This window comes from Mustelus asterias, chromosome 10 (assembly GCF_964213995.1).
Source record: "Mustelus asterias chromosome 10, sMusAst1.hap1.1, whole genome shotgun sequence".
In the NCBI taxonomy this organism is placed as follows: domain Eukaryota; kingdom Metazoa; phylum Chordata; class Chondrichthyes; order Carcharhiniformes; family Triakidae; genus Mustelus; species Mustelus asterias.
The window spans coordinates 82,499,377-82,513,896 of record NC_135810.1 but is presented as its reverse complement, the minus strand read 5'-3'; the positions used below and the strand labels follow the sequence as shown (position 1 = coordinate 82,513,896).

Genomic DNA, 14,520 nt, shown 5'->3' with positions numbered 1-14,520 from the left:
CTATCCCACACCTCCTTACTTTCATCATAAGCCGACCTTATCAAACGCCTTACTAAAATCCATGTATATGACATCAACTGCCCTACCTTCATCAACACACTTAGTTACCTCCTCAAAAAATTCAGTCAAATTTGTGAGGCACGACTTGCCCTTCACGAATCCGTGCTGACTATCCCGGATTAATCCGCATCTTTCTAAATGGTCGTAAATCCCATCCCTAAGGACCTTTTCCATCAATTTACCAACCACCGAAGTAAGACTAACCGGTCTATAATTACCAGGGTCATTTCTATTCCCTTTCTTAAACAGAGGAACAACATTCGCCACTCTCCAGTCCTCTGGCACCATCCCCGTGGACAGTGAGGACCCAAAGATCAAAGCCAAAGGCTCTGCAATCTCATCCCTTGCCTCCCAAAGAATCCTAGGATATATTTCATCAGGCCCAGGGGACTTATCGACCTTCAGTTTATTCAAAACTGCCAGTACATCCTCCCTCCGAACATTTCCTCCAGCCTATTAGCCTGTAACACCTTCTCTTCCTGAAAAACATGGCCCCTCTCCTTGGTGAACACTGAAGAAAAGTATTCATTCATCACCTCGCCTATCTCTACTGACTCCATACACAAGTTCCCACTACTGTCCTTGACCGGCCCTAACCTCACCCTGGTCATTCTTTTATTCCTCACATAAGAGTAAAATTCTTGTGTTTCTTATGCTTCTCTGATTTGTTTATATAATTTCCCCTCTGAATCTTCTATATTGAACCTGATTCTCAGTTGTATTATCCATTTGGCACCTGTCATATTACTGCATCAATTTTGTCATCCAGGGAAGCTATAATGATGGCCTCAAAATAAGGGGGAGCAGATTTAGGACTGAGTTGAGGAGGAAATTCTTCACACAAAGGGTTGTGAATCTGTGGAATTCCCTGCCCAGTGAAGCAGTTGAGGCTACCTCATTGAATGTTTTTAACGCAAGGATAGATAAATTTTTGAACAATAAAGGAATTCAGGGTTCTGGTGAGCAGGCGGGTAAGTGGAGCTGAGTCCACGAAAAGATCAGCCATGATCTTATTGAATGGCTCGAGGGGCCAGATGGCCTACTCCTGCTCCGAGTTCTTATGTTCTTAATGATTAGACACAGTGTGAAATGAAAAGCCTCTACTAGTGGAATGTTGAATGTACTGACTCTGTGTATACTGGGCAAATTGCATTGATGCTAGCATTCACTCTGACCAGTGCGAATTGTAACTCCAATTACATTGGACTTTATACCCAATATCACAGAAATGAAACGGGTTCTCTGCATTTAACATAAGGTACATTGGCACTGAGCATGTCACCAAGGAGAAGGGAATTATTTTGTTTCCTCAACAAGGCCATCACAAACAAAAATCCAATGCTGAACAGAATTTAAAGTGTTCATCTTTTTATATTTGTGTTATAAAGTTCATAGGACTTTTTTCAGGAATACCTTTGAATATTGCAACAACCATTTTTCTTTGAAATCTTTGAAAGCACAGTTGGCTATGTGTTAATTTTAAGCCAGTGTTTAGTGGAGCCTGCCTCCTGGTCACCAATGCTGGCAGTAAAGGGACCAGAGCTATTTCAAGGCCTGAGCTACATTTCAATAGAACCAGTGAGGTGCTTGTTCTAAACAGAGAGAACTCATCAGTCCTCCTTCAAATACTGCAGCGGGATATTTTATAACCATGTGAAGAAATAGGCTCTTAATTTACATCTTATTGAAAAGGTGGCTTTTCTAACAGGACAACAATCATTCAGTACATCGCTGAGTTGGACTTGAACTATAACCTTCTAACCCAGCGAGTATATCTAAGCTGATAACAATCAGCTTAGATATAGCTGGATGCATGACAAAGTTTAATTATAGCAATTAACCTCACTATGCATTTCTACTCTTATATAGCCGTGAGTATCTACCAGGTTGCAATGTAAATAGTCACCAGATTGTAACATCTAATTTGATCAAGTTGAAGAAGCAACCAGCAATAACCACCCAGCAGGCGAGAAATTCAATAATTAATCTAACATAATAAAACTGCCTCACTTATCACAGGCTGCTGTCAGGACATTGTAAAATGAATTATATATAGAATCATAGAATCCCTACAGTGCAGATGAAGGCCATTCAGCCCATCGAGCCTGCACCAACAACAATGCCATCCAGGCCCTATCCCCGTAACTCCACATATTTATCCTTCTAATCCCCCTGACACTAAGCGGCAATTTAGCATGGCCAATCATCCTAACTTGCCCATCATTCGAGTGTGGGAGGAAACCGGAGCACCCAGAGGAACCCCACGCAGACACAGGGAGAATGTGCTAACTCCCACGCAGACAGTCATCTGAGGCCGGAATTGAACCTGGGTCCCTGGTGTGTGAGGCAGCAGTGCTAACCATTGTGCCACCCAGCAGTGGTGTCAATTTGGGAAGAATAGTTAAATAAACTTCCGGAATTTTAAATTTTGTTTTGCCCTAAGATTGTAGAGTCTAGAACATGCAAATCTTCCTTCGGTATCCGAGGCCCAACTACCTTCAGTTGCTTCATCAATGACCTTCCTTCGATTAAAAAGTCAGAAATGGGGAGTATCATTTATGACACCTCAGATACTGAAGCAGTGCATGTCTAAATGCAGCAAGATCTGGAAAATATCCAGGCTTAGGCTGACAAGTGTCAAGTAACATTCACACCACACAAGTGTCCGGCAATGACCATCTCCAACAAGAGAGAATCTAACCATCACCCTTGACATTCAATGGCATATTACCAATGTTGAATCCCCCAGTATTAACAAAGAACAAAGAAAATTGCAGCACAGGAACAGGCCCGTCTGCACCGACTAAACTAAAACCCCCTACCCTTCTGGGGACCATATCCCTCCATTCCCATCCTATTCATGTATTTGCCAAAACGCCCCTTAAAAGTCACTATCATATCTGCTTCCACTACCTCCTCCGGCAGTGAGTTCCAGGCACCCACCACCCTCTGTGTAAAAAAAAAAACCTGCCTCGTACATCTTTAAACCTTGCCCCTCGCACCTTAAACCTGTGTCCCCCAGTAATTGACTCTTCCACCCTGGGAAAAAGCTTCTGATTCAGTCCATGCCCCTCATAATCTTGTAGACTTCTATCATCCTGGAAGTTATCATTGACCAGAAATTGAACTTGACTAACCAACCCACTTGAAGCCCAGTCCAACACACAAACCAGCCTTCCATCCATTGACACCGTCTATATTTCCCACTGCCTCGAAAAAGCAGCCAGCAAAATCAAGGACCCCACACACCCCAGACATAACATTCTTCCACCTTCTTCCGTCAGGAAAAAGAGACAAAAATCTGAGGTCACGTACCAACTGACTCAAGAACAGCTTCTTCCCTGCTCCCGTCAGGCTTTTGAATGGACCTACCTCGCATTAAGTTGATCTATCCCTACACCCGAGCTATGATTATAACACTACATTCTGCACCCTCTCCTTTCCTTCTCTATGAATGGTACGCTTTGTCGGTATAGCACACAAGAAACAATACTTTTCACTGTATACTAATACATATGACAATAATAAATCAAATCAAATCTAAATTCTGTGGCAACAAGAGCAGGTCAAAGACTAGGAATCCTGCGGTTGATAACTCACCTCCTGACTCTCCAAAGCCTGTAAACCAAGTACAAGGCACAAGTCAGGAATGTGATGAAACATGTGCCTGGATGAGTACGGCTCCAACAACATTGAAGAAGCTCAACACTATCCAGGGCAAAGCAACCAGCTTTATCACTACCCCTTCAACAAGCAACCAATCCTTCCACCACAGATAAACAACAAGAGCAGTATCAACATCATGATGAACTACAGGAGCTCAAGAAGGTTCCTTAGGCATCACCATCCAAGCCAATGACCAGTACCATCTAGAAGGACAAGGGCAACAGTTGTCAGGGAACGCCACCATCTGGAGGTTTTCCTCCAAGTCACCCACCATCTTGTCTTAGAAATATATCACCATTCCTTCACTGTAGCTGGGTCAAAATTCTGGAATTCCTTCCCTAATAACACTGGGTGTACCTATACGTCAGAGACTGCAGCAGTTCAAGAAAGCAGCTCATCACCACCACCTCAAGGGCACCATGGGATGAGCAGTAAATGTTGGCCCAGCCAGCAACACCCACATCCTATTAATGATTTTTAAAGAAATAACCAAAGCTGTAGAAGGCCTAATCAAATGCTTTCTGTGCTTGGCTTTGAAACTACATGACTTTATGTCATATAGGTCCCTCACTCAATGAAAGCATTCCCTCTGTTGACCGTCAGTTTAGACCAAACTTGAACTAAGAATAAATTTTGACCCCAACATTTCCTGTTTACATTCAGGTGCATGCAGCTATATGCCACAAAGTCAAAGAAACATAAAAAGACACATCAATATTAATAATTATTTCATTTCAGGTTCCTAAAGGTCTTCCTTATTTTTCTGTGGATTTTGGCCTCCAAGGAGGATTTGCTCACGTCATTGAAAATGAAGAGAAGTTTCCTTTTTATTTTGGAAAGGTAATCCCTAATTATTGGCACTTTGTATTGCTGTGAAGCTTGATGACATCAACAATGAACTTGTTGCTTCTATAAATCATCTCGGCAAAAATTCAATCAGTAGAAAAGCTCATATACTGGTAAACTTATTGGCTCACAAAGATGTCAGGCTAATTATTGTATATTGGATTTGTCATTCAAATTATAAGTTTGTGTTGCTGATATGTTAGGTTGCAATAAGATCTGATGATTTAATACCAGGTGATTTTACTGGGAATTACTTGCAGACTGTTGCTCCATTATAGACATCCGTCTTTCTCAGGAGACGATGGACAGGGTCTGGGGTTTATGCCGCTTCCGGATTTAATATGATTGTCTGTGGCTTTAGAGGCCGACTCATCAGTGGCAGTTCTTTCTGCAGCTGGCATGAATCAATAGTATTGGCTCAAGGTTGACTGATTTATTTTCTTCTAGGCTGTCTTTTCTGCCATATGGTCATTTTTTTTGTCCTTTGCGTTTTCCAATGTCCTTCATGACTGTTTGTCTCCAGGCACTCTGATCTGCAGTAAGGACCTCCCATCTATCAACTCCAACCCTGGTCAATTTTATGTCTCGCTTGCAGATGCTTTTGAATTGCAAGCATGTGGGCCTGCTGCTCTTGTGCCAATAGCAAGTTTGCCATAGAACATGTCTTGTGCATGTGGCCATCATTCAGGTGCAGCACGTGACCCAACCAGTGGAGTTGCCACTGACTCAAGAGGGCAAACGCAATGGGAATCCCTGCATGCTGGTGTATTTTCATATTTGTCACTTTGTCCTGCCATGAAGGAGCGGAGGTGGGAGCAGTTCATCCAATTTCCTAGGCTTGCATAAGTTGTCTATGCTTTGCTACTCTAAAGGAGGGTGTTAAGAACACAAGGTGGGTACCAAGTGCACAGCTTGGCCAATGTGCATAGGGCACCAGGGAGTTGGCAAAATGAACAAAAATAAGATATGCTGTTGCCGTGGACTCTTTGTGATGAAGGGCTACTTCTAACAAGCTGCAAGACATGCAGATTACACCACTGGCATCAGCTAGAGCTTATTACTAGAGGTACCACCCTCAGCAATGTGCTCATCACTCACAGCTATTATAGTGCTGATTATGTCAGTTTCCACTCCCTCATGTGGAGCAAGGTCAGGCCAAGGAGGCTGTACCACTCCATGAAGAAAGGTCATCGTCAGATCAATGCTCGTCATACCACAGACCCAGGGATGATCCAGGAGTTTCTCAATATCCTCTATCAGGTTCTTTCAGACAACACCCACGGCCTGAGTGTGATGTCAAAGTGCGATCATACCTGTATGTTACCATCTGTGACTCTGCACTCGCTGTATATGGGGAAAGAAACCAGAGAAATTCTGACTGGTTTGAGAATTATTGGACTGAAATGGAATCAGTTATTGCAAGCAAGAAGGAGAGCCCTCATGAAGTACAAGCAAGTCCCCAGCAACAAAACCCAGATGTTTTCCAAGCTGCCAGAATCAAGTTTCAGCAGACTGCTTGGCACTGCACCAATCCTCCCCCATATTAATAGTCCCACCTTCAGCTCAGAAGTTTGTTTAAAACATCTAATTTAATATTGCATTTTAAAGGTTTCCTCCTTTCAAATCAGTGGTGCTCATCAAAATATACAATTCCAACAAAATGTGTGGTTTAAACCCATTTAGTACTGAGATACTAGAGGAACAGAATTTTCTCATTTCAGTTCGATGACTGTTGAATTGCTAATATCTGCTGAGAAAGGCTTTCAGTAAGGAGGTCTTATAAACCTAGAGTCTTCTGGGTGCATTTGTCTTGCCTCCACCTAAGCCACGAACTGCATGTATATTGTCTACAATTCACAAGACAGATGCTCATCGAACTCTTTCACCTCTGGGAACAGACCATAGCCTTTAATTTCTGCATGTTGGGATCCTTCCTGGCTGGAATGAGTGGCATCCCTAGCATCTCCCAGTTTGCTGTCCACTGCTACATCAGAGGTGAAAAGAATCTTTTCACCAGGAGAGGGGACTTCATCGTGTTCTTTCTGAACAGAGAGTAACAGGCGGAGTGCACAGGGGTCTTAGCCAGGATGCGGGCTTACCCATGCTGTAGGATGCCATTGACTGTACACATGTTGCTTTGCAGTCACTGAATTTCAATGCTGAGATATACCATAACTGCAAAGATTAACCCTCACTGTGCAGTTGTTCTGCAGTGATTCTCAGTGTATCATGTCCACTATCCTGGCAACATTCATGATGATTTCTTTCTGCTCCAATCCCCATTGTTTCACTTATGTCAAACCAGAGCATGACAGCCAGACAACAGGGGCTTTTCGTTCCACACTTGCCTTATGATTCCCCTCTGCAAATCAATCACATGCATTATGAAAAGCATCATCAAACATTCAATTGAGGTGTCGAAGCTACTATTCTGCTTCCTCAACTACTTTGGATGAGCTCTGTAGTACTTGCACGGGAACAGGTATCCTAATTAGTGGTGGTCTGCCTCATGCTGCACAACTTTGGCACCATGAGGGTACAGCTCTTTTCACCATGGGTTTAATGACCATTTCAGGAAGAGGACAGGACTTACTCAGTTAGCATCAGGCAGGACTTACACAGTTAAAGGTAGGGCTTTGGGGAGAGTTACAGAACAAAGAGATCTAGGGGCACAAGTTCATAGCTCCTTGAAAGTGGAGGACAGGTGGGCAGAGTGGTGAAGAAGGCATTCAGCATGCTTGGTTTCATTGGTCAGAACATTGAATACAGGAGTTGGGATGTCTTGTTGAAGTTGTACAAGATATTGGTAAGGCCACACTTGGAATACTGTGTACAGTTCTGGTCACCCTGTTATAGAAAGGATATTATTAAACTAGAAAGAGTGCAGAAAAGATTTACTAGGATGCTACCGGGACTTGATGGTTTGAGTTATAAGGAGAGGCTGGATAGACTGGAACTTATTTCTCTGGAGTGTAGAAGGCTGAGGGGTGATCTTATAGAGGTCTATAAAATAATGAGGGGCATTGTTCATCTAGATAGTCAATATTTTTTTCCAAAGGTAGGAGTGCATAGGTTAAAGTGAGAGTGGGGAGACACAAAAGGGTCCAGAGGGGCAATTTTCTCACACAGAAGATGGTAAGTGTCTCGAGAAAGCTGTCAGAGGTAGTAGTAGTGGCAGGTACAATTTTGTCTTTTAAAAAGCATTTAGACAGTTACTTGGGTAAGATGGGTATAGAGGGATATGGGCCCAATGCGGGCAATTGGAACTAGCTTAGGGGTTTAAAAAAAAAGGTGGCATGAACAAGTTGAGCCGAATGGTCTATTTCCATGCTGTAAGTCTCTATGACTAAGAGGAGGTATATATATAAATGATTTGGAGGAAAATGTAACTGGATTGATTAGTAAGTTTGCCGTCGACACAAAGGTTGGTGGATTTGCTGATAGCGATGAGGACCATCCGAGGATACAGCAGGATACAGATCAGTTGGAGACTTGGGCGGAGAGATCTGTGTTTTAGATGGGCTGTCCATGAGCAATCACTCAACTTCAGCTCTAGTGAATGGAACTGTCAGGATCCCCATTCCCACACCAGTCCCACACTATACAGTTCCCCCTGTCCACAATCCTGAGCTAAAAGCCACCACAAACCGACATCCCATACTAACTTTATCAAGAAAAGCAATGAATATTCCATACAAAACTCAGCTAATCACCTTTGTGCACTCCCCTGGTGCCTGTCTTCCATATGCCTTTGTTTGACCGAGTACTCCTATGCAATCCTGCACAGGTACTGCAACTTTCAATGGCTTGCAGGACACCTTCAAGCCTCGAAGACTCAGCCTCGGACTGGGCCACCTCGGAATGAGCGGCAGGAGTTTGGGCTGACAGGCTAGCTGGCTGATGAGCAACAGTATGGGCACTGATGGAGTAGCAGTGGTGGGAGCATGAATGCTATCATTCTGAGGACAGCAGATATGTGCTCTGTGAAGATGCTGCCACTCCACAAGGGAATCAAAAAATCTGCTGTAGCACAAATGGATGGACTTCAGTTAGAATCTGCAAGTCTCTTTGAACATTGATGTCTGCATCCATCCACACTTGAATAGCTGGAAGCATGTGCAAGCTATGGGAATAGTGTGCAACTTGCAGCAGTGTTGTGTGTGGGGGTGAGAAGAGGCTATGAATGTGAAATATGAATTGTTAATGGAGACTGGTGGCAGGTGAATGAAGGGGGCAATGTAACTTTATTAGTAAAGTTGACGCACTGTGAGGTGAGTGTTTCATTTAGAATCATAGAATCCTACAGTACAGAAAGAGGCCATTCGGCCCATCGAGTCTGCACCGACCACAATCCCACCCCGGCCCTACCCCCATATCCCTACATATTTTACCCACTAATCCCTCTAACCTATGCATCTCAGGACACTAAGGGGCAATTTTTAGCATCCAATTAAATTCCTTCTATGGAAATAGAATGATTAATGAAAGGTGTGTGGTACAAAGAAAAGAGTTTGGCTAAAAAACTAACAACAGTTAGTCATACAACATGTCAACATTTTTCACCAGCACATAGAATCTAAAGCATGGATTTGAGACTGAAATTCACGGCATTACCAGAGTCATGCAATTGAAGGCAGTGTAACTGTAAAGAACAAATCAATCAAAAATCAAGTAGGAGGCCTCGATACTAATTAAGTTATTTAATCGCAAAATCATTATACAAGGTGGGACTTAAAATTTCAGTAAATGTGATCTTATTAGAAGGTGAGGGGAAGTTTGAGCACACTCAGTGAGCATTTCCGAGGAGAGGGAGGAAGTTGACCTTGACTCAGCTGTCAAAAGTATTGTGCAAGTGGGATAGGAGTGCCAAAGGGGAAATAGAGTAACATAAATGTGTGAAGGTTTTCAGAAGAAACATTGACGTAAACTGCTTCTTTTGTCTTTAAAGGAAATAGTTGGAGGCATGTTAGACCTGGAGCCAAGGCGTTGGAGGAAGCCAATCAGAGAAAACTTTGACGATCAGAGGAAGAAAGTGCTGCAGTTCTCGCAGTGGTGGAAGCCATACAACTGTACTAAAAATAAGGAATAATCTCACCTATTACAGCAAAATGGCTACAGTATCTTGAAGCATAGCACTGGAGGATGGGATGCTTTCTAAAAATATCATGGCAGTTTCTAAACACTGACTGATTTCAAGATCCCACTGTTTTTTCATGACATATTGAGAAATCAGTCTAAGTATTTAAGATATGGAGTTTGCTGTACTAAAAATAATTTAATTACAAATTTGTATCATTTTGTACTGTAAATAGAAAATCCAGAAGGCCTGGCATTTTGATGCTTGCAGTTATACAATTTTAATTCATCCTAGACTGGGAGTCTAAATGTCATTATTTTCAGTTAAAATTCATTTGCGTGAATAAAATTTGATATTGTAAACAATGGTGAAATTCAATCATTTCACCCCCTTCCCTGGAGGCAATTCACCATCATAAATCCTTCTTTCAAGTTGTTGAGGATTAACATAACCCCACATAAATGTTTCGAGCAACTACGACAACCGACTGGAAACTGTGACCATAAAAGTGTAAAGCAAAGGTCTCAGCCTGTGTTGGATCGTTTGCGAAGCTATTATGTAAATTCCTCAGGTGGTGAAATGAGGACCCTGAAAATCCCAGTATAAACATTTAGCTTCATTACGTCACACAAAGAAAAAAAAGTCAAATTCATCATCTATCCTCTCAGCCTTTCGCATGGAATTGAAATGCTTTTATTGTCTGAATCCCATTCCACAGGTTTTAACTGTGTACTATTTCTATAAAGCATTTGAATCTGCTAAATGCCCATCATTCGTTTGGGAATGGATAAATAATTCTGGCTCCTAGTTATCACAGGTGAATTGCCTATTCTTCCTATCCTGTTACCATTAAAGCAACCTTCTATGATTCTATGATTCTTGTCATATTTGGATGGAGTTTGGATGGAGAGGAGTTTGTTAGGTGTGTCCAGGAGAGTTTCCTGACACAGTATGTGGATAAGCCTACTAGAGGAGAGGCTGTACTTGATCTGGTGCTGGCTAATGAACCTGGACAGGTGGAGGATCTCTCGGTGGGTGAGCATCTTGGGGATAGCGATCATAATTCTATCTCCTTCACGATAGCATTGGAAAGAGATAGGATCAGGCAGGCTAGGAAAGTGTTTCTCTGGAGTAAAGGGAAATACAGTGTCATCAGGGAGGAAATTAGACGGGTAAATTGGAAGGAGGCATTCTTGGGGAAAAGTACCGAAGGAAAGTGGAGGATTTTCAAGGAATGTTTGTCTGGAGCTCTGCATGACAACGTTCCGATGAGACAGGGGGGTGTTGGTAGGGTACGGGAACCGTGGTGCACGAAGGTTGTGATGAACCTGGTGAATAAGAAAAGAGAGGCGTACAGAAGGTTCAGAGAGCTAGGAGGTGTTAAGGATTTAGAGGAGTATACGGGATGTAGGAAGGAGCTTAAGAAGGAAATTAGGAGAGCGAGAAGGGGTCATGAGAAGGCCTTGGCGGGTAAGATTAAGGAGAATCCCAAGGCTTTCTACAAATATGTCAAGAGTAAAAGGATGAGATGTGAAGGCATAGGACCCTTAAAAGGTGAAGGGGGAAAAGTTTGTGCAGAACCGTTAGAAATGGCGGAGGTGCTTAATGAATACTTTACCTCGGTATTCACGGTGGAAAGGGATCTGGGTGGTTGTACTGCTGGTTTGCGGTGGACAGAAAGGATCGAGCATGTGGACATAAAGAAAGAGGATGTGTTGGAACTATTGAATGGCATCAAGGTTGGTAAGTCGCCGGGACCGGATGGGATGTACCCCAGGTTACTGTGGGAGGCGAGGGAGGAGATTGCGGAGCCTTTGGCGATGATCTTTGCATCGTCGATGGAGACGGGAGAGGTTCCGGAGGATTGGAGGATTGCAGATGTGGTCCCTATATTCAAGAAAGGGAACAGGGACAGCCCGGGAAATTACCGACCGGTGAGTCTAACCTCAGTGGTTGGTAAGTTGATGGAGAGGATCCTGAGAGACAGGATTTATGATCATCTAGAGAAGTTTAGTATGATCAAAAGTAGTCAGCACGGCTTTGTCAAGGGCAGGTCGTGCCTTACGAGCCTGGTTGAGTTCTTTGAAAATGTGACCAAACACATTGACGAAGGAAGAGCGGTGGATGTGGTCTATATGGACTTCAGCAAGGCGTTCGATAAGGTCCCCCATGCAAGACTTCTTGAGAAAGTGAGAGGGCATGGGATCCAAGGGGCTGTTGCCTTGTGGATCCAGAACTGGCTTGCCTGCAGAAGGCAGAGAGTGGCTGTGGAGGGGTCACTGAGCTCATTTTAAATATTACTAAAAGAAAAAATTGTGATTTTACAATTGGTGGTTGATGCAGTAATCCCAGGGACTTTAATTATTGAGAATATTTTGCCACTTTAATCTTTAGACTCATGATTAATATTCACTAACTATCCCACTTGCTGAGATTTCACAATAACATGGTGAAATAAAAAAACCGTTGAAAACCAATTATCAAAATGCTATCCCAGGTAAATGATTTATGCTGGATCAAAATGGGCAGTCTCAAAACTGATGAACGGTTCAGTCCAGAATGGAATGGTTGCTTCCAAAAAGCATATCCCAGTTAGATTTCAGACATCAGTGAGCATGATACTTCTGTATATCCAGAGAACACCAACAGTCACAGAGGAAAATATTTTGTGAAACGTATTGGAACCAGGGGGGTCAGTGACCAGTGGAGTGCCCCAGGGATCTGTTCTGGGACCCTTGCTGTTTGTCATTTTCATAAATGACCTGGATGAGGAAGTGGAGGGATGGGTTGGTAAGTTTGCTGACGACACCAAGGTAGGTGGTGTTGTGGATAGTTTGGAGGGATGTCAGAAGTTGCAGCGAGACATAGATAGAATGCAAGACTGGGCAGAGAAGTGGCAGATGGACTTCAACCCGGATAAGTGTGTGGTGATCTATTTTGGCAGATCCAATGGGATGAAGCAGCAGTATAATATGAAGGGTACCATTCTTAGCAGTGTAGAGGATCAGAAGGACCTTGGGGTCCGGGTCCATAGGACTCTTAAATCGGCCTCGCAGGTGGAGGATGCGGTCAAGAAGGCGTACGGCGTACTGGCCTTCATTAATCGAGGGATTGAGTTTAGGAGTCGGGAGATAATGCTGCAGCTTTATAGGACCCTGGTTAGACCCCACTTGGAGTACTGCGCGCAGTTCTGGTCACCTCATTACAGGAAAGATGTTGAAGCCATTGAAAGGGTGCAGAGGAGATTTACAAGGATGTTGCCTGGATTGGGGGGCATGCCTTATGAGGATAGGTTGAGGGAGCTTGGTCTCTTCTCCCTGGAGAGACGAAGGATGAGAGGTGACCTGATAGAGGTTTACAAGATGTTGAGAGGTCTGGATAGGGTAGACTCTCGGAGGCTATTTCCAAGGGCTGAAATGGTTGCTACGAGAGGACACAGGTTTAAGGTGCTGGGGGGTAGGTACAGAGGAGATGTCAGGGGTAAGTTTTTCACTCAGAGGGTGGTGGGTGAGTGGAATCGGCTGACGTCGGTGGTGGTGGAGGCAAACTCGTTGGGGTCTTTTAAGAGACTTCTGGATGAGTACATGGGATTTAATGGGATTGAGGGCTATAGATAGGACTAGAGGTGGGGATCTGATCGGCGCAACTTGTGGGCCGAAGGGCCTGTTTGTGCTGTGGCTTTCTATGTTCTATATGGAGAAGATGAAAATACATGGGAGCGTCAAATCAAATCATGACTTGCCTTTGTTTATGTCTCTTTGTAGTGTATTCTTAGATGTTGTTTACGTAGTGTTGAATCTCAATTTATAATGCACCATGGAACAATTTGCAGTTCGGTGCAGTGCTGAATATTAATATTCAGATATAAATAAAGATTTTTTAAAAAATTAGTCCTTACTGCTTCGCAGCTTCACAGCTTCTTGTCTTAAATGCTCAGAGGCACTCTCATTGTAAAGATATTTGAACACTGAGGATGATGGAATAAATCTCATTATTCCAGCTCCGTGCCAATCTATTTTTAAAATTAATCCCTCCAATAGAACTGCAAGACTTCCCACTTCAACAGAGGTAATAGCTGCTGGATAGTAAATATTCCCTCCTGATAGCTGAGGGACCTGGCCAAAAGAACCCTCTCCCATAGAGCAACTGCGCACCTTTATCCCATGCAGTTTATGTGATTAACATTAGGGGATTATTTCACAAGGCATGAAATTTTCTGGCCTCCCACCCACCACCAGATTTGTCTCGTTGCACTGAAAGTCAATGGACTTTTCCCTGGCTCGCCACATCCTCTGCGGCAGGGCCTTCCACGATGGGGCCAGAAAATCCCAGCTATAATTGTACATTTAAAAATACTGTACTGATCATCAACCCTTAATCCATTGATCATCCTATGTTTTCATTCTTGAAGCGGACGGTTGATGGTGAGAAATGGAATAGGCGACAACATACTTAGTGTTATTCCGTGCAGTAAGGTTATCCTCTGAGTAGATGAACCTTCAAGATCAGGAAAGTCCCAAGCTGTATCCATGACATGTGTTGAATTTGTTGATCTCAGTTAGAGTGCTATAACTCACATCATTGCAATGTAATTAGAAAGCTGATTTTTTCCCCCCCTGGTTCCAATACGTTTCACAAAATATTTTCCTCTGTGACTGTTGGTGTTCTCTGGATATACAGAAGTATCATGCTCACTGATGTCTGAAATCTAACTGGGATATGCTTTTTGGAAGCAACCATTCCATTCTGGACTGAACCGTTCATCAGTTTTGAGACTGCCCATTTTGATCCAGCATAAATCATTTACCTGGGATAGCATTTTGATAATTGGTTTTCAACGGTTTTTTTATTTCACCATGTTATTGTGAAAT

General features: G+C 43.1%; 1 protein-coding gene across 1 annotated transcript in view; it reads left to right on the top strand.

Annotated features, from left to right (window-relative positions):
* The window catches only part of cwf19l2 (CWF19 like cell cycle control factor 2), a 131,043-nt gene extending 117,504 nt beyond the window's left edge, over positions 1-13,539 (top strand). Inside the window, exons 17-19 of the mRNA XM_078222041.1 lie at positions 4,465-4,566; positions 9,521-10,546; positions 13,349-13,539. Of these exons, the coding sequence (XP_078078167.1) occupies positions 4,465-4,566; positions 9,521-9,661 (243 nt within the window). The 3' untranslated portion in view covers positions 9,662-10,546; positions 13,349-13,539. The remainder of the gene's footprint in view (positions 1-4,464; positions 4,567-9,520; positions 10,547-13,348) is intronic.
* The last annotated feature ends 981 nt before the right edge of the window (positions 13,540-14,520 follow it).